Source organism: Pygocentrus nattereri, chromosome 16, assembly GCF_015220715.1.
Source record: "Pygocentrus nattereri isolate fPygNat1 chromosome 16, fPygNat1.pri, whole genome shotgun sequence".
Lineage (NCBI taxonomy): Eukaryota > Metazoa > Chordata > Actinopteri > Characiformes > Serrasalmidae > Pygocentrus > Pygocentrus nattereri.
In genome coordinates this window covers 15,076,455-15,096,427 of record NC_051226.1, presented here as the reverse complement: position 1 = coordinate 15,096,427, position 19,973 = coordinate 15,076,455, and the positions used below count along the sequence as shown (strand labels likewise).

At 41.3% G+C, this 19,973-nt stretch overlaps 1 protein-coding gene across 2 annotated transcripts in view; it reads left to right on the top strand.

Moving 5' to 3' along the window:
- The window catches only part of nectin3b (nectin cell adhesion molecule 3b), a 78,073-nt gene that overhangs the window by 12,707 nt on the left and 45,393 nt on the right, over positions 1-19,973 (top strand). For both annotated transcript variants that reach the window (XM_017718070.2, XM_017718069.2), the window contains exon 2: positions 14,169-14,516. In XM_017718070.2, coding sequence (XP_017573559.1) covers positions 14,169-14,516 — 348 coding nt within the window. The remainder of the gene's footprint in view (positions 1-14,168; positions 14,517-19,973) is intronic.

The following is a 19,973-nucleotide window of genomic DNA, read 5'->3' as shown; positions in this document are numbered from 1 at the left end:
CCCCCCCACCAAACTCCCATAGGTTCAAGACCCTGTTTTTATAGGAAGACCTATTGGCGCTATGCTGCACCTACCACAGTGAGGAGCTTGTAGCTTCTCCTAAACTTATACAAGCTCTGAACCTCCAGAATGTTCATTTCTCAGGTCCTCTCTTACAGGTCGTTATTGATGAGCAGATGTGAGGGTTATTAGTTCTAAAGTGACATTGGTGAGATGATTTGCACTGAATATCTACACTATATCTGTACTAATCTCCCTGCAACTAAAGTGCGTCGTTGGCCATTGTGTGCTCTTTCTGGATCTAAAAACTGTCAATTCTGGTTAGGGCCTTGGTTTCATTTGCTTTTTAGTTCAGAATTCTCAGGTTTTGTCTTGAAGGGCTCCTTAATGTTGAAAGTATAAGTACTGTTTCAGCTTACACTGCTTTTTGTTTAAGGTGCAATGCAGAGTAGCCAATCAGAACAATGGTAATTAGTATATATCAGCCTTAAAGGAACAGTTGCAAAAACAGCATGTTTAATTCTAAGAGATGGGCGGTTTTAAAATGTAAATGTAAAATTTAATTATAGCTTCTATTGGTACATAAAACCACATGGATGTCATGAGGGGACCTTGGGGAGGGAAAAAATAAGACAAGAAAAATGTAGCCTATGGGCCCTTTAAGAAAATTCTCTTATTTAAGCGCATTTGTATAGAAAGTTTGTGAAGTAAAGGTTGTGAGGTAAAGGACGTGAGAATGAGTTGTCTGGACTTGAGAAACTACTGGGACTTTCCCACAAGAAAAGCAGTTTTCCCTTAATAGAAGCACACATTAAAGCTGTGTTTCATAAATCATACTGCAGTAGTTGCTTGCTGAGAAATGTGGGCCAAGCACAGGGAGCAGCTTTAAATTGAAATGGTTGGTGGTGTTATTAGCAGTAGTTTGACATGGAGAAGGGTTCTCTGTGTGCTATAATGTTATCATGGAGGGCGCAAGAGTTGTTTTCAGAGATTATATGGATTAGACCACCAGGGTCCTTAGTAATTGAGTACTGGGGTTTATGCTTTTTTTTTTTTTTTTTTTTTTTTTCCCCTCATTCTTTGCCTTGAAGTGGCAATCTTCTACTTTTATATTCATCACATTTAACTTTTGTCAGTATATTATTTCAAAGTTTTTAGAATATCTAACAATCTCTTGCATTTAAAAAAATAAAAATAAAAAAATCAGAAGCAGCCTTGAGAAACCCCACAATTATTTCTCTCTCTCTTCATCCTGACCTAACCTTTTGCGCTCAGCTCAGCTTTACCCCAGTGAGGGGAATGACATTAACCTCAGTTCGAATGATGGAAAAAGAAAACCGAACTAAAATGAAAACATTGGTTTGTTCCACAAGGGGGAAGAAGGGGGAGGAAGGGTTTGGAGATGGCTACGGTTTTGTCACAAGGAAAGAGAAACGTCAGGTTTCCTTTTTTCTTATCTGTTTAGATCATTAAAGTGTGATGGGTTAGATATTAAAAAGCTGTTTGGTTGAGTGAATAGAAGCCTATAAAGTAAAGACCACTAATTCGTATTCCAATGTCCTATCAGTGACTGCACAATGGCAGTTTTTAGGTTTGTTTAAGGTTTTTCTAAGACATATTTTCCACAGGGTTTGTCAGTCTTTATGGACTTTGTATATTGAGAGTAAATGTTCTGTGAATTTTGCTTGAGATTTGTGTTCTTTTGTTCTATAAACTCTAAAAATAAAGGCTCTTTAAATGTTCCCTGGCTTGACTGTGTTGTTCTTGGAAAATCCTTTTGTTGGTCTCAAACCTTTACATTATGTTGAGGTTCTTTAATCATTTAAAAAGGTTCATCACATTCATATTATGTACTAAAATGGTTCCATCCAATGAAATATGCAATGAGATCTGATCATTTTACATATCATCCATTCATATTTCTGATTACACATTACAAATGCAGTAAAATGAGTGAAATGCTGCCATTTTAGCACCCTAACCCAGTATCTGCTGAATATTATGCTCTTCCAGAGAGCAATAACTAAATCACTAATATTGATTTATCAGTCAAATCAGAACATCTGTCCAATGCAAACATGAATGTTTAGAGCAATTATTTCTTGAAACCAACATGAATCTAATATATATGTGCATCCCTACTTTTTCTCACCTTTATTTTTTGGTTTAGGCCTACTAGTTTATCAGTAATGTATTTTACTTGGAGGTTACACTTGCACTCTATAGTGCTGCTCTGTGACGTCACGCTCATTAGAAATTAATCTCTGTGTTGTGGCACAAGTTCTTCTGGCATTCTCATTGAAGCGTGTGCATTTAAAGAGTTTGTCTCACATGGGGTTCCCTGTGCTATAAACAGCTCAGCTGCTGTAAAGAAGTTTCTTACATGCTCTTTTGTAGCTGCTCCAGCCCCCATCCCCCACTCCCCCACAACACACGTTTGGTCCCAACCTCCCTCATACTGCTTGTGTGTGTGCCAGCAGTGGGTAGAGTCTGGCAGACTGCTGGCCCACTGTGGTCTAGACTGGAGCTAGAGAGTAGTTCTCTGATGGAGCCCCATGAGTCACTCTCCCCAACCACCATCGCGGTGTGAGAGCATTAGCTTCTCCACTGGCCTGAGGAGAGCACTGCTCGGACCACAGTGGAGATGTCACACACAGACACACATACGTACACACACACACTCAGACACACATACGTACATACACACACACACACACACACACACACACACACACACACACACACACACACACACACACACACTGACACACATACGTACACACACACACACTCTCTGTGTGTGTGTGTGTGTTAGATTTATAGCAACATTACTGTTGTATATTAGATCAATTAGTAACACCTTCTGATTATGTTGTGTTTTTGTGTGTTTCCCATTGCCAACAGGTGCATCAAGCATACAGACTTTCAGCTTTTCAGTCTATGTAGACAAACACTGAAAGTACAATGGGTAATACTGAAGAGTTCTGTGACTTTGACTAAGATGTTGACATGCTGCCTTGGGAAGAAGCAATTTCATCCATCTATCCATCTATCTATGCATGCATGCTGTGCTCTGCTCTAGATACACTAGCTTAGCTGGGAAGCAGCAGACCACTCAAACTAACAGAACAGAGCTAAAGCATGTAGCATTTAAACAATACATCATGCTCCATCTGCCAATCTGAAAGACAAGTCTACATTTGGGGTATGCCAGAAAAATGCTGCCTATCCAAATGCATAGCGCCAAGTATAAAGTTTGGTGCAGAAGGAATAAGGGGCCAGAGCCATTTCTCATGGATTGTGCTGGTTTTTAGTTCCAGTGAAGGGTAGCATGCAGTGACTTTCTGGAGACTTGTTTGCTTCCAACTTTGTGCCAGTAGTTTGGTTTGCTGAGTCTGATGTGGGAGAACCTAACTGGACAGCCCTGAGCCATGCACCATCTGGCACCTTTGGGATGAATTGGAAAGGCAACTTTATGCAATGCCTTATTGCCAAACATCAGTGCTCAATCTCATCAATGCATTTGTTACTGAATGCTAGTGAATCCTCACAGACATGTTCCGAAATCTAGTAGGAATGCCTTTTCCGAAGAGTGGGGTCTGTTTCAACAGAAAAGGAAGATGTTCAGGTGTCCACTTGCATCAAGCCATATAGTTTGTGTATATATAAAAATTCAGCCTGGCTCGTTCCACTGACTCCCTGACCCTTGCACTGCCATGCAGTTATTTTGGTCTGTTTTCTGTCATCGCATGCTTGTTAGTTCTTGAGAAACTAATTAGATGGCAGTTGGTGAATAGCCTGATCTTTAGCCCCCTTTAGGGTTTGCTTTGGTCTGCTTTCAGCCTTTAACTTGCCCATAAGCAGTTTGTTTTGTCTATTTCTGACAAACACTGGCTCGCAAAATAAACACCTCCACCCCATCTGACATGAACATGGTTGCAGCCATTTCTGGTGTGTTTGGGCTGGAGCCAGGCCAGGCCATTTGTCTTTTGGAGTGAAGGGGGGGTGAGACTTTAAGGTCCACCTTGCATTCCAGCACCGAGAGCCAGGCAGCTGAACGTATACTGGCCTCATTTATATGAAACCTGAGGCCAGCAAGGGTGGCTACTACACACAATAATGATATAACCTTCCACCCCCATGCTTGTATATCTCTTTGTACACAAGTGCATACTTAGCAGTTGTTCAGAGTGTTGCTAATCCCTCACTTCTTGTATTCCCACACATCCACTGCCCAATAATCAATTAACCTTTTGCCCGCCCTCCAAAAGTCTGGTTCTTTCTTCACACGACACGGAGCTCCTTGAGAGCCAGGCACCTCTAAGCTCTCCGGCAGTGCTACACATCAGGTCTGTATCTGCCTGTCCTGTCTGCCCTCACACACATAGGCACCACTCAGCCTCCCTCATGGCTCCTGCAGGTCTGTGTTTGACGGGTGCAGATGGAGTGAGGTTAAACTCTTGCTCTTTCTCCTCCCCCTTGTCCAGAACACCTGTCCATCTGCTAGCTCCATCCTGTAGCCAAGGCCTCCCAGTTTACTGTCCTGAAACCAGTGGTTCTGAAAGTCTATCCATCAGGTCAAATCTAATGTTTGGAAATTTCACTGTTCTTTATTTAAAGGTTTTATAACTCTTGTTGTTGTTTTGCTGTCTGGTGTCGACAAGATGAGGATGGGTTCCCTTTCTAAGTCTTGGTTCCTCCCAGATTTGCTTCGCCAAGGTCTTGGGGAGCTGCTTTGCGTTGCATTGAAATTTATACAATTTTCCTTCCTTTCTTAAACTAAATGAAGTCTAAGCAGGTTTTCTTTATGGAAAAACAGCTTACCAGCTTTTGAAAAACTGGACTGCTGCACTCTGTGCTAAACAAAAATCCCAGATATTTGTCACCCAAATATGCCCCAAATGTCACCGAATTATATCATTTAGCAGTCAAAATACAAATAGTGCTACATACACTCACAGGCCACTTTATTAGGTACATAAGTGCTTGCTAGTAAAAGGTTGGACACCCTTTTGCCGCTTTATTTCTTCGTGGCAGACTTTCAACAAGATGTTGGAAACATTCCTCAGAGATTGTGGTTGGTTATTTGAGTTACTGTTGCCTTTCTATCATCTCGGACCAGTCTGCCCATTCTCCTCTGACCTCTCACATTAACAAGGCATTTTCGTCCACACAGCTGCCGCTCACTGCATGTTTTCTTTTTTGGACCATTCTCTGTAAACCCTAGAGATGGTTGTGCGTGTAAAATCCCAGTAGATCAGCAGTTTCTGAAATACTCGGACCAGCCCGTCTGGCACCAACAACCGTGCCACGTTCAAAGTCACTTAAATCCCCTTTCTTCCCCATTCTGATGCATTCTGTTTGCACTTCAGCAAGATGTCTTGACCACCTCATGCCTAAATGCAGCGAGTTGTAGCCATGTGATTGGCTGATTAGCTATTTGTGTTAACAAGCAATTGAACAGGTGTACTTAATAAATTGGCTGGTGAGTGTATGTCCTGCAGTCAAGCTAACAAATGAAAGTAAACCTACTATTAAACTTTAACATTTATTATATAACACCAGCCACTCAAACTGTAGCCTACCACTGTCAAAGCTATATAACTACCACACTAGACAAAGCTGGCTGTTTTTTGACTGTTGGCAGTCATTTAAACATGCAGAGATGTTAGTTGAAGCAGTGTGCACATATTGACTCTATAATGACCTCATAATCCAGTAACATTGAGAGCAAAAATTTTTCATACTGCTAAATATTGCAGGTTTGAAATATTTACAACAGGGCAAGATTGCTCTGAATATCCCATTACTTTTTCCCATAAAGTTCCGAATATGGGCATCATGCTGACAATAGAATGAAGACACAACTTAAGTTGTTAAGTCTTGACTAGTGACACAAGTATTGCATTCACACAGTTACCGGCACCTTTGCACCATAATTATGCTCACATATTTAATGGTGTGAAGAGAGCTGTCCATATGCCAACGCAGCCAGCCATTTTTGGAGCCCAAGGGTTTAAGATCGAAAGAATAAACCATCACACTCAAGATTTACTGCAAAAGTGATGGTTTGTTTTGCAGTGATGGAAACTTGGTTCAAAGATATACTGAACATATGTCAGTGGATGCTGCGGTAAACAGGAAACTATTCAGGGAAATTTATTAGAAGCTAATTTTTAAAGTCATTGGATTAGGCCTGTAGATTTTTTTTTTTTTTTTTTTTTTTCCTTTTTAAAAAGTTAAACCTGCCCAGCCCTATATCACACCTCTCACACTTGCCTCAAATTGTGTTAAGTAATCTCAAATAGACCTGCTTAAGTGGTTTCTGGCACTGTATAGTATATTGTTATCATTAGAAATGGACAGTCCAGACACAGTTACTGGCTTCAAGATTATTGCAACTGCATTTTAGGCATTATATATTTTTTGAGTATGAAAAATTATTTCAAATGAAAGAAACTGTATATTTGATTATAGCTGAAGTCACTTTACTTCCATTTATTTGTTACTTTTAACAGGAAGCAGAGATCTACACGCTGACCTGGGACAAGTTTGTGAGCAGCCTCTGTGACGGGATTGTAAAATCAGACTGCATTGTTTTCCTGTGGCTGAATGGAAGGTTGATCCTGAGTTATGCAGGGAAACAGCTCGCATAACTATGGGTTATCTAAGAGCATTTGATGACAGGGCACGAATTTGTGGCAGCAGATATTGTTATTGAGAGTTTATCCCGTCCTGGCCGCTGTGGTCTCAATCCTGGAAAGGCAGCTTTCAGTGGGAGCGGTGCGTGTGTGCGTGTTTATTGCATGCACGTGTGTGATGGGCAGCTGATTTGGCAGGTTAAAATGAGCACAGGGTGAAGGTGACACTCGTCCCCAGGAGTAATGACACAGGGGTCTTGTTTCCAAACAGAGCTTCACCTTTTCGTCCCCATGTCTCTCTCATTCACTCTGTCTTTATCTCTTTTGTTGTCTGCCACTCTCTCCCCTGTCCATCTTCAGTTGAGGAAGAACTCATGAAATGAGAAATGAAGCTGCTGAATCACAGTATAGATATTGACCCTTTCATGACCTGTGACGAGTGGTGAATGTGAAGTGTGTTTAACCCCGTTCCCCCAGCACACGATCACACACTCACATGCTTGGCACACCTTGCAGGTGGGTAGTGCATATGAAAGGACAGCTGACTGAAGCAGAATGGAGAGTAGATGCTCTCCGCTGGGAATGCTGTGTCCTTGCTGTCAGGATGGCTGATTCCTTGTGCTGTACCTTGCTTGGTGTGTGTGTGTGTGTGTGTGTGTGTGTGTGTGTGTGTGTGTGTGTGTGTGTGTGTGTGTGTGTGTGTGTGTGTGTGTGTGTGTGTGTGTGTGTGTGTGTGTGTGTTTAAAAAAAAATGTTCATCAGGGCTTCTGTATTTAAAAGTAATGGTTTTATTTAGAAACTTGACTACTCAAAGAATCATTTGAATGCTTAGAAGGTTCGTGTGTGATTTATACTTGTGCTACTCTTACCTCTGCAAGACTAATTCTGTTCTTTGTATATTATATACATAATGAGTGAGAGGAGAATTTCAAACTCCACTTTTGCTTCAGATCTGAAAAAAAGGCAATGTTCTTGTCCATCCTTCCACTTTGAGAAGACAGCTCAACACTGTTTGTGTAAAAGGATGTGAAGTTGTCAAGAAGCTATTACTGAGAAAAGTAAATACACAAAAAGAATGTTTGCTAATGAAATGAACCTGCTGTTATTCTCATAATATTAGACTGTCCACCACAGCGTCCAGATCTCAACATCATTGAATGTTTGGGATTACTTGGATTATGAGAAGCTGAACTTTAGAGGTATGGGAAAAATATCCCTGCAGATGTCTTTGAAAAACTGAAAGCAAGTCTCCTGAAAAGAATTGAAGCTGTACTAAAGGCAAAATAGTGCACATTGAGATTTGATATAACATTTAGTTGTTGAGGCTTCTGTGTCTGTTAAATATGTATTTTCTGTTGATTTTTTTGTGTTGTTTTTTTTTGTTTGTTTTTTTTTTTTTCTCCTTCAAACGTCTCTGACTTTACTTGGTACTGCTATTGTTCTTGTGAAGAAAAAAATAACTTTCATAAAAATGCTTTATACAGCATTTAAAAGGGTAGTATGTAGAATCCTTTTTGCTTGGAGTTTATGTCTGTTATACACTGACCCACACCAAGCTTTATAGCACCGTGGAACATCTATGTGCATTTTTCCAGGGCACTTGTGACCTGTATAAAGCAGTTATTAAATGATGTAATTCAGTAACTGGTTCATAAGCAGGCTCAAGCCCCTGAAAGCTTTCTGTTTTCAACAGCTCTCCTGAGCAGTGTTTCATTTTAGGGCACTGAAGCATTTAATTAGTGAAACACAACACACTTCTCGAGATGAAGTTAAGGATTAGGGAACGTGTAGTTCAAGCAGAGACCAAGCAGATCATCAGTAATAATATTTTAAGCCATATTCTCCAAAAATTAAAAGCAAGAGAGGAGTAATTTCCCTAGAGGTCTGGTTATTAATATAGCACTATAGCAATTCCAGGAGCACCCTCCTCAAAATCTTTTGTTCTCTAACTGCAGTAGACAACTTGATAATGGCTTTCCTTCCATTGCTCTAGCAATACAATTAGCCCATACTGTGATTTTTCTCTTAGGATTACAAATCCTTTAACATGAAGTGAGGCTGTGGTTTGTAGTGGGAACAGATGCTTAACATAGGTGTGGAGCGAGAGACTCAGCAAGGAGCTGTCAGCAGATCATGGTGTGGGAGAATTTTTTGGAAGAAGCAGGGTGGGTTAAGGACAAGAGCTGGGCTTTCCCCCCTTATGTCCAGCTGGGTTGGGCTATGTTTATATTACAGGGTGGATGAAGTCCGTTTTTTTCCGCACACTTGAATGTACCATAGGTCTTATATCTCAGAGATGTGTGAACATGGAAATCTAATCTTTCAGATGATTTTTTTTTTTTCTCTCTCCCATCAGATTTGAGCTGCTTTCAACGCTTCCACACACAGTCATAGATCAGATACATATCTGTCATGTGGCTCTTCCTGTTTTTCTTTTTTTTTTTTAAAACCCAGTCAAACTTTTCATATGGTCACAAAATCACTATGGTCGTCATCCAGTGTTGGCAGAGGCTTATGGTGCATTCAGATGTTAATCACCATGTAACATCTGAAAATTAGGATGTCATAAGTGTCAGATGTTTGCATTTGGACAGTCATTGGCAACTAGTAAATTTTTTTTTTTTGCATGAAGAATATTTCCACTGGGATGGGCCAGCTTGGTCTATGGTGTTCACATGGTACCATAGAACCATGTGAAACTCGCATGGAACTTGCCTGAGTTTACTACTTGCATTTACTGCTTTATCCACCATTTGAGTTCAACTTCCTTGCAGTAAACCCAGAATTCACAAAGTTTATGAGGACCTTCTGAATTCACAATAATATCAGCATGAATAAAGTCAAAAACATGCACGTTTCTCTTTTTTTATGGCAAAGGTCTGCTCAGACATGACACATGGATAAATCTTTAAACACGACTGAACTATCAAGGCAGAAAGATTGGGCAGTGAGGTTTGTAATGTGAATGTGGCCTTATTGTGGGAAAGCCTATTGTGTTCAGCATCTCCTTGTTGGAAAACGGACAGCAATTGGAGAGAGCTGGTAGTTTGTGGGTGTGTCCATGGCAATGTTTGGTCATTTTTCTCTTTTGTTTATTAGTCACTGGAGCCAGGCCAACTATTCCATCACTCCCTCTTCTCTGAAGTCATTTCTATGCTATGCTCAGCTTAAGCTCCTAATGAGGACGTCCTCATCATTTCTGTCTTCTCACATACCTCCTTCTTTCCTCTTCTTCCGCTTTCCTAACACATTTTGCCGTCTCACTCTTTCCTTTTCTCTGCTTAGATTGGGGGTTGTTGTTGGCAGGAGCAAACGGACACGCAGAGTGTTTGGAGGCTGTTGCCAAGCAATGTGGCGGGTTCTGATTTACGGTTACGTCTTCTGACCAGCAGCTTGTTGCAATTAGTGCTGTCTTTTGAGGAGGGTGAGGGATGTTTATATGTACTGCATCTCCGTTTATTTGTCTGACTTTGTTCCAAGCAGCATTTTGCGTTCAAGAGTTTTACCAATTACATTTCCTCTCCTGATCTTCGCGCAGGGCAGTTATGGTTCGGTCTCTTTTTCGTTCTGTTCTCATTGGTCTCCTCGTCGTCTTTCCAGCGTCTCTCACGTCTCTCCAGGGTCTCTTCTTCGCTGTACCACTCAGGGGGACTGCTGATCGGAACATGATGTGGATCGTCTTTCAGTGAATTGGAGAAAATGAGCGATTGAATCCAGAGACTTTGAAGTATTGCACTGACTGGACCACAACACAGTGGTTCCATGAAGGGCTGGTTTTAATTCTCCGATTCAGGTCAACTATCGGCCAGCTATTATGCATGAATAATTTTGTGCAAAGAAAACACGCATGGGGTAACTTGGGTATTTTTGAGTCCTCTGAGTTCACATACAAGCTTAAAAATAAAGGTGTCAGAACGGGTTCTTTGAAACTGTTATAGAATGACTGTTTTATGAAATGAGAAAAGGAAAGCTATTTCAGATGGACATTTTATTTTTTATTATTATTTTTTGTTTGTTTCACAAAAAAAAAAATTCAGTGCATTACAATGTTTTTTTTGAACGATTTCATGGACTTTTCATGTACAAAAATGGTTCTTTGAAATGCTGGCGACATGATGCAAATGAGCAATGATGCAGGACATCAATAACCAATCAGAAAAGATGTCGTCTTGTCCTAGTGAAACACACCTGCACTGACCTTGTTTCCCATCAAACGTTTTCATTGTGTTTACGTAAAATAAAGGGAATGCTGATCACACCCATGTGCGAGATTCCTGTGCTATACGGAGTCTGTGTTTTATATACCGGAAGCGAGGTGTGGTAGAAGAAAACATCTTCTAAATTTATAGTGAGTAGTGAAGTGATAGGTTAACATACAGTGTTTTCACAAGGTTAGGTTCTTTTGAAATTAACTGAGTTCTGTTAAAGTCAACCAGGAAGGGAACCTGCAAATGACCTCAGTTCTTTTTGTGTTTGCAGTGTAATTGACCTATAAAGAGGTTTTCTTTCTGGTCCTTTGAGATCTCGGACCACTTTTTGTTCAGACCACAGCTCCACTAGAACTCGGACCACTTTCACAGCACTCACAATGTGCACACCGCGTTCTCTGATCAATCTGACCTCTCGGGTAATGGGAGCCTCCTGCTGACGAGACCCGCCTGCTGCTCTCCTATTGGTCATGCTGAAACGATTGGCCGAAATGCATCATGCAAAATTGCAAAAATGGCCCTGCGGGTCTTCCGTGGTGGGCTCTGTTTTCGGCTGTGCTCCTCGCAGAGCCCCACCCGGCGAATTTTCACTCGTTCAGTGTCAAAGCAGCTGAAAATGCATTGCGTGCCCAGCTTGAACCTTAACACAGCAGAATCACGCAAGCTCTCGCTTCTTCCCGCTTGAATAAGTCAGTGTTGCTCTCTGTCTCAGATCACAGACAGACTTTATCCTGAGTAAACCTTATAATGATCCTTTGTCTGTTTTACCTGCTCAAGTGCTGAAGACTGAGGCTATGTGTACTGTGAGCCTCGAGGTCTTCACCATAAAGCAAAGCTAAAGCGGACTGGGGCTGTTTTGCTTTCACAATTTACAAAGTTAGCGAACCATAACATGAACTACAGACGAAGCAAACTTTCAGTTTGTTTTGGGGGCCGTTTAGAGGGGTCTGAGTTCGTTTGGCGTGTTCACATTTGCAAAAGAAACCATGACGCCTATGTCCTCTTGATGTTGAAACGGCCCAAGTGTGAAAACGCCATAGCCTCATTGTGAACTGAGCTAGGCACTGCGCCCGTCTTAGCTCTCTTTTATAATGTCTCTGGTCCTGTCAGATAGCAGACTTTACTAGCCAACACATCTGAAGAACAAGTTTTAGTTTGGCATGGTAGCAGAAAGAAACTATTTAATAAACTTCACATAAAAACATGACCAAGTGCTTTAGTTTGTGTCACACGATAAAACATTTTTACCTCATTTGTGAACTGCAGTTCATCTCACTAAGCATGAACTCATGAGCACTTTACTGTATGGAAAAGTCCTGCCTCCCTGCTGAAATAGAGATTTTGATTAGTTGTGCTGTGGAGATTAACTCTTGATGTGCGTTTGTGCATATAAGTCAGTGGTCCATGCAGTTTAGAGAAAGTTGAGCTTTTTTTTAAGGTAAGCATCATGAACTTAGTTAGTAGTCCCAGTAGTGACCCAGTACTTTGAAAAGTGGTGGGTCAAATGAGAGGTCACTCATGATCAAGAGTTAACAAAGTGAGCAAAACTGTTTAGCCTACTGAGCACTTCTGGTCATTGGGACCAATTACCAAATGGTAATTGGAGGAAGTGTAATAAAATTATTTTAATTTTGATTTCCACTCTCATGCAATGTTAATTAATAAATGTAGTTGATATTGGCTAAGCGCTGAGTAATTCTGGCTCCTATGCTTTTAACAATGTAGTTTGCATGATCATGATATCCAGTTGAACTTACTGCCTGTCTGCTCTCCCTTTGAAATGTCCAGCAGCAACCAGTCGAAGGCTGCCCAAGCAATGTTGAGCATTTTTATTGCTGACAGTGTGCACACAGGGTAAGAGTACAGTCATCATACCTAGCTCCCCAGATGAGGAACAACACATTAAGTTTAAATTTTTATAGGTTTGTGACTGTTGTCACTAATTGGCCTGTAATAATGAATGCCAACAGTAGATCCAAGAGGCAGGATAATTTTTTTTTGTTATTGAAAGTCTAAAGCAGTAAGAGCATAGACTACCCAACTCTTCAGACAGTGTATATAAGTATGTTTGTGTTTGACTGGAACCTCCTATAAATGCCTGATCCATAAAAGATGTGAAAATGCCTTGCAGATTTAAACAAATTCCAAATTCCATCCATCTCCCCACAGAGACTGTTCCTTCCCCCCCCCCCTCACCGCCACATGAAGAGAATGTCTGTGCATGACGCAGAATGTGTGCATGTGTGTACGAGAGGTATTGCGTGTGTGTATGGACAGTTTGGCTGGAGTGAGCACAGCTGCATGAGAGTAACAAGACACACAGACTGTCCTCGTGTGGCCCCTGTTGTCTCCTTGCCATGTTGCAGCTTTTGTCTTTCCTCCTCTCCTTTCTGTCTCGTCTTGATACGTTTTTCATTCTCGTGTGCTTTTTTTTTTCTTCGTCTCCTTCACGCACACCCTCTCACAGACATAATTAGGCTTTTGTTCAACGAATGGAAAGAGGAAAAAGTGATGGAGAGGGAACAAGTGCTGGAAGGTAGCAGATGGAGAGGAAGCGAGTGGTTAAAAAGATGGGGGGAGAGAGAGAGAGAGAGGAAAGGAGGGATGGGTTGAACAGGGAAAGGTTTGTGGTAAATCCCCTTGTTAATTTTTTTTTTTTTCCCCCCTAACTATGGTGCCCCATGAGTCTCCGAGACAGCACAGCCGTTGTGCAGCCGTTACTTGGCGTTCATCCTGATCGTTTTTGCCCTCTTTGCATTCTTTTGACATATTTGCCTACTGTTCCCTCATTGTTCCTGCTCCATCTTCAGACCGCTATTTTAAAAAAAGCCTTGCATGAGGGTTTTTCTGCCTTTTTCTGAGTTTTAGGTGAGCACTAATTTTAGTGCTCCTCTAGAGCTCTTAATGAGGCCCCTGTGACTCTGGCTTTATTTTCTGCTTTTTACCACTCAACAATTTGCAACTACTGGCTGGTGTGCTTTCCTATGTAACAAAAAAGGCTCTTTTTTCCCCTGATATGTAGGCTAAGAAGAATATACTTTTCTAGAGAGGGATTAGAAGCACTGCTGACAGACCTGATGTCCGATTGATCACAGCTTTATTAGAATAAAGTGGGATTTGTCAGCTGGGATGGTTTGCAAATTCAGGGGTTTCAATGCAAACTTAGCATGTGACCTTCATGATGAGGTGTACTGATCTCTCTCTCTCTCTCTCTCTCTCTCTCTCTCTCTCTCTCTCTCTCTCTCTCTCTCTCTCTCTCTCTCTCTCTCTCTCTCTCTCTCTCTCTCTCTCTCTCTCTCTCTCTCTCTCTCTCTCTCAGGTGTGTGGGGAAGTCAGGTGGTGGTCCCTCCAAGGGTCAGTGCTGTGTTGGGGAAGAATGTAACTCTAGGCTGCAGGATCCAGGTGGACTCTAACCTGAGTCTGACTCAGAGCTCGTGGGAGAGGAGGCTGCCCACTGGTTCAGTCACTCTAGCTGTTTATAACCCCATGTTTGGCATCTCCATCCCACCTGAGTACGTGCGGCGTCTGTCCTTCCGCTCACCTTCCACCCACGATGCCACCATCATTCTGGAGGACGTGGGCTTTGCCGACATTGGTGTCTACACCTGCAAGGTGGCCACATTTCCCTTGGGCAACACGCAGGCCTCCACCACCGTCAGCGTACTTGGTAAGTGTGTATTTCTGTCTGTCTAGCTGTTGCCGGAGGGCCTGATGGGTTTCAGCACTTAACATGGCTTTTGTTGGAAATTTATAGACCACTTGGAAGTTTATAAACCACTTGACCAACATGATCAATCACAAACTGCTGTTTTAATGTGATGTGTAGGACAGCAGGCCTGCGTGAAATACAGTAGCACCTGCAGCCTTCTAACTGCTTTAAACAAAACTGAGTGCTGTGAACTTTTATGAACACCTGTTTTTAAAATCTACTGGTTTTGTCTTTTTACAAAATGCTTGGTGTTATCACAGTGAGCTACGCAGGTGACCTGCTTGTTACTGTTGACTAAGTAGCATTTAGCTTGATAAACCAGAATTTTGTTTCCCACCAAAATGATAAATATCTGCACATGGACATGCATTCCCACAGATGTGGAGTTAGCCAAGGAGGGCAGAAGTTGTGACTGCCACTTTGCGTGCATTTGGTCATTGGCAGCTGGTAAATTTTATTACATGATTATTATATTATTACAATATATTTATCCACTAGAATGCACCAGTGCTTAGTGCATTTTTATTTAACATTTTATGTAATGGCTAAATGTTACACATGTTAAGATGATTCAAATTCTTTATCATTCATGTCAATAAAAACAATCCAATGATATCAAAGTCATTTAAACCCTTTATTTAAGTGACAATAGTACAAAGACGTAACATCAAGTGTTGAAACTGAGTAATTTTATTGTTTTTTTCAAAATGTCTTTTGAATTTGATGCTGGCAACATGATTCAAAAAAGTTGGGACAGGGGCAACAAAAGACTGGTAAAGTTGAGTAATACTAAAAAAAAAAAACCTGTGGAACGTCTCACAACTAGTTAGAATAATTGACAACAGGACAGTAACAGGATTGAGTATATCTCAAGAGAGGCTAAGGCTTTCAGAAGTAAAGATAGGGAGGGGTATTTCACTTTCAAAACTACAGCAGTTGGTGTTCTCAGTTCCAAAACTCTTGCAGTGTGTTGTTATAAGAGGTGATGCATTGCAGTGGTAAACATGCCCCTTTCCCAACTTTTTTGAAACATGTTTCTGACATCAAATTCAATATGGGCATGTATATATTTATTTTTTTAAACAACAAATTCTGTTTCAACATTTGTTATACTGCCTTTGTACTGTTCTCGATTAAATATAGAATTTAAATTATTTGCACATCATTGCCTTCTGTTTTTATTTACGTTTTGCACAGAGTCACAACTTTTGTAAAAATTAGTTTGTCTATTTTAAATCAAAACATTCCAGTCAAACTCATGAAATTGGTTAAATAAGGAAGCGCAGTGGCTGACTGGCACAACTGTGCAAGAACTGGCCCTACTGTCAGGAGACTGTGGGTCCAATCCCCTGCAATGCCATGGCCATGCCAGAGCATAATTGGCCTCATTCTCTCCGAGTAGCTCTCTCTCTCTTCACTCAACATGATGCTAGTCACTGCGGGTGTCTTAGTTGAAGTAACAGAATTGGCAGTTATTAAAGTTATTTAATATATGCATATATTAAAGTTCATATAAAGACCTTTTCCTTTTGAGTTTCTCCCCAGAGTTGTTGATTGATTGCTCTGAAATGCATAGTTCATTCAGTAGCACTGCAGAAATTGCAGTAAGAGAAGTAAGTTCAGGATGGTGATGTATGATTAGACTCTATGCTGGTTGTTTGAATAGATTTTGTGGTGCTTCCTATGATTCAGAGGAACAACATACTAATCTTCACCCTATCAGCTTGGTAACGTCCTCTGATGGGAAGGACGTAGCTAGCGGGTGGAATTAGCCAAAACTAAATTAGGGAGAAAACTTTCATTAAAAGTCACATAGGTAAAAAGCACTGAAGTTTAACAGCTGGAAGTGCAACTTCGTTGGGGTAAACTCAGAAATTCAGTTTGAAAGTTTGCCTCCATCAAAACACGTACAATAGCATGAGACAGTCTGGGAAGCTCTGTGCTTCTGAGACTAGTCTGGAGGTAATCCCTTTGCTCCTTCAGCATGTGCAAGACTCGGTCTTGTTAGTCTGCTTGAAAAACGATAATGTGGTCCGGCTGTCAGACCGTGACTTGCACATATTAGGGCTAAAGTGCCGTGACAAAGTTTTTGCGTGTGTATCCACTGTAAACGGAAAATAGGATGTTGGCGTGTGCATTCGTATCACAGCTTGCATTTGGCGGGCTGCTGTGTGTGTGTGTGTGTGTGTGTGTGTGTGTGTGTGCGCGTGTGCACGTCAGTAGCAGAGCGAGTGACTGCAGGGCAGGGTTGGGAGCGGTGTTTTGGGGAGATGGGTGAGCGCAGAATGATATGACGTCACCCTCTGTCCTGCAGCCCATCTGCTCAGCTGGAGCTGCTCACAGAATGCACAGAGAGCTGAATGGAGCTCTGCGAGTGCGTGTGTTATATGTGTGAGGGAGAAAGAGAGTGCCTTGAGTTAACTTGATTAATAATGCATTGTAATGTTGTGGAGGTGTGTGCGTAAGAGAGAGCCATTCTGCCCTCGGTGGGGTAGAAAAGAGTGCGTGAGCAATAAAGATGAGAAAAGAAGGGAAAGCAAAGCTCGGAGAAGTAAGAAAGACAAGCCAAAGATGAATCACTAGAAATGATTAAGCGACTGAGGCACCAAAGCTGAACCTAAACGAGAGAGTGCGTGATGGAGATGGATGGGCGTAGCAAAAAAAATGATATAATAAAAGAAAAGAGAACAGAGAAAGCGAGAAGGGAGTGATGCAGGAGAGAAGTGAGCGAAGAGAGAATGAGGGAGGGGGAGCCCGTGCAGGAGCTATAATTAGAGCAGGAGAAATGTAGAGGCTTGGTGTGAGTGTTGTAGGTACAGGGGTATAAGAGAGGGAAATATGGCCCTCTATTTAGGGTTCCTCTGTGACCTGGGGTCAAGTATGTTGGTCTAAGGGTCATAAAGTGTTACTCAAAGAAGTTGTTCAGGCAAGAATGCCGATGGTATTAGCATTGAATGAAACTAATAACTACCGATTAGCATTATGGAAATCACATCATGCTAACTGGTGGCTTCTAGTTGGTATATATTGTTAGCCATGTTATCATTTAGTTAAGCTATTCCTGATGGCAAATGAGCCTATACACTTGCGCTCATACATAGGGTCTACAGTATATATGTATAGTTGGAAGCTTAACTCTCTGAGGTTTAAGAGCATTTTCTCAGTTTTTGTCACGTACGATCTCTCGATATGATGATCCAAAGAGCAGATTATTTGAATAGCTATAGCTAACCATTTAGCATTATGGAAAGTGCATCAAGTCAGCTAGTGACTACTAGCTTGTATTTATAGTTAGCCACTTTAGCATATTTGGTGTATGCTATTGATTTGCAAGAACTCTGTACTGTATGTTGCTAGCAGTGAAAGTGAATAGCTGCCTGTTAGCATTATGGAAATGATATCGTGCTAACTGGAGGGAATAACTTTGATTCATACTTAGCCAAGCTCTTCCTTGTGTAGTTATAAACTAGACATACAGACATACAGACACACTCACTCACACTCACTCACTCACACTCACTCACTCACACTCACTCACACACACACACACACACATATATGTGGGGTCTACGGACAGTACAGTCTTGAGCTTGAATGACCGGCATAAAGGAGTAGATTAGTTAAGCGCTAAAGTTGCTAAGGTGACATCATGCTAACTAATAACGGTTTGCTTGCACTCATTGTTGGCCATATTGTAATTTAAAGCTATTTTTTTTAAAGAGACCCTCCACTCAACACATTTTTAACTGTTCTTGGATGCCTCATTCAACTGTGTAAAACAGTTCATGTTGAATATATTATTATACTGCAGAGTTCACAATTTTCCTTAAAAACATGAGCTTTTTAATACTCCTCAGGGAAAAAAAGACAATTTGTTGAGCACTAGGCCTAGATACTGTGTACCAAATATGACATGCTGCCCGAAGCTTAACTCCTGTAATGCTATCAAGGACAACATAGAGGGTGGCGAACAGACAAAACCGGTTTAATTTCACCTTACTGATGCTTTTTGCAAATTTAGGAAGCAAAAACATAAATCTCATGGGACGAAGCTATGTTTTTATATCTGGAGCCTCTAGTTAAGCTACCATTATACAGGGAGATTCACTCAAAAGAGGCACCAAGTATTCTGAAGCAGTCTGAACCAAAAAAATACGCTACATACTTTGACGTATGTGTAATCAATTGCGTTATATGCGATGCTGGAAGTGGTCTCCGTTTTGTACTAGACGCTTGAAGGGGATGCACCCAGAAGTTGCAAACGGAGGCTAAACGTCGCAACAGCTGTCCAGCGCCTACCTCATTACTCCGAAGCACGAGCATCCTGGCATGTTCGAAGAATACCGAGGAGGACATTGCATGTTGTTTCATTCAGATTGCTTCGTTCTAGCGAGAGTTATTACAGGATACACGGGGCCTCTTTCGAGTGAATCTCCCTGTACTTTCCTTACTAGCACGAGTCTAGTGCTAGCTTAGCAAGCAGTCTAAAATATCTTCACTCACCCAACACATTTGGTTTCTGCTCCGCTATGTTCTCTTTTGCACTGTTTAAAACTTAACATTTGTTTAGTTTATGGTTTTACATTTATTGGGTGATGAAACTCTCAGTAGTTTACGTAATGGAGGCAGTGGGGGTAAGAGGTGCAGTGGTGAACAGATTCAGGAGTTTTTTCCCCCCATATGTGAAGGAAGCATCTTTCCAAATGATTTTTCAAAATGTGTCAAGTTTTTAACATATTTTCAGGCGTAGGTCATGTGTAAATTGTAAATGTAAAAATATGTAAGAATTGATACTCCTACAGCTACATACGTGCATGTTTTTCATTGTGTTGACAAATATATTGGCATATATTGATATATATATATATATATTTAAATAATTTAAAAAATGTCTTTTAAACCTTTGCCCATATACAAGCCTCCAGTAATGACACAGTGCTTACTGGTGCTGACTAGCTTGTGTTCATCACTAGCTACATTAGCATACTTGGTCAAACTATGCCAAATGTGCACACTCATACCTGTACATAGAACCCATGTACAGTACACACATAGTCACACGTATGTATGACATGTCACATGCGCACACACATACACACACATTTAGTGGGTCTAGAAAGGTAGAGAGAAAAGCTCAGCTGCCGCTGCTGCTTGCAGTGAAGGTCAGACGGGAGTGGAAAGATTCCATGAGAGGTACAGAGGTGGGGAGGAGGGGGAGTGGTGGATGGAAAAAGAGAACCGATGCTGAGTGAAGGTGGACTGTAGTTAGTGTGGAAGCAGGAAGGGAGTGTGCCCCACCATCCTGATGTGCAGTTCAGCCTGAACACTGTAAGATTCATTGTACTCCCCTGCGTTCCCCAGCCCAAGCTGATGCACACTACAGCTGTAGGATATGTCCTTTGTTAATCACAGTAT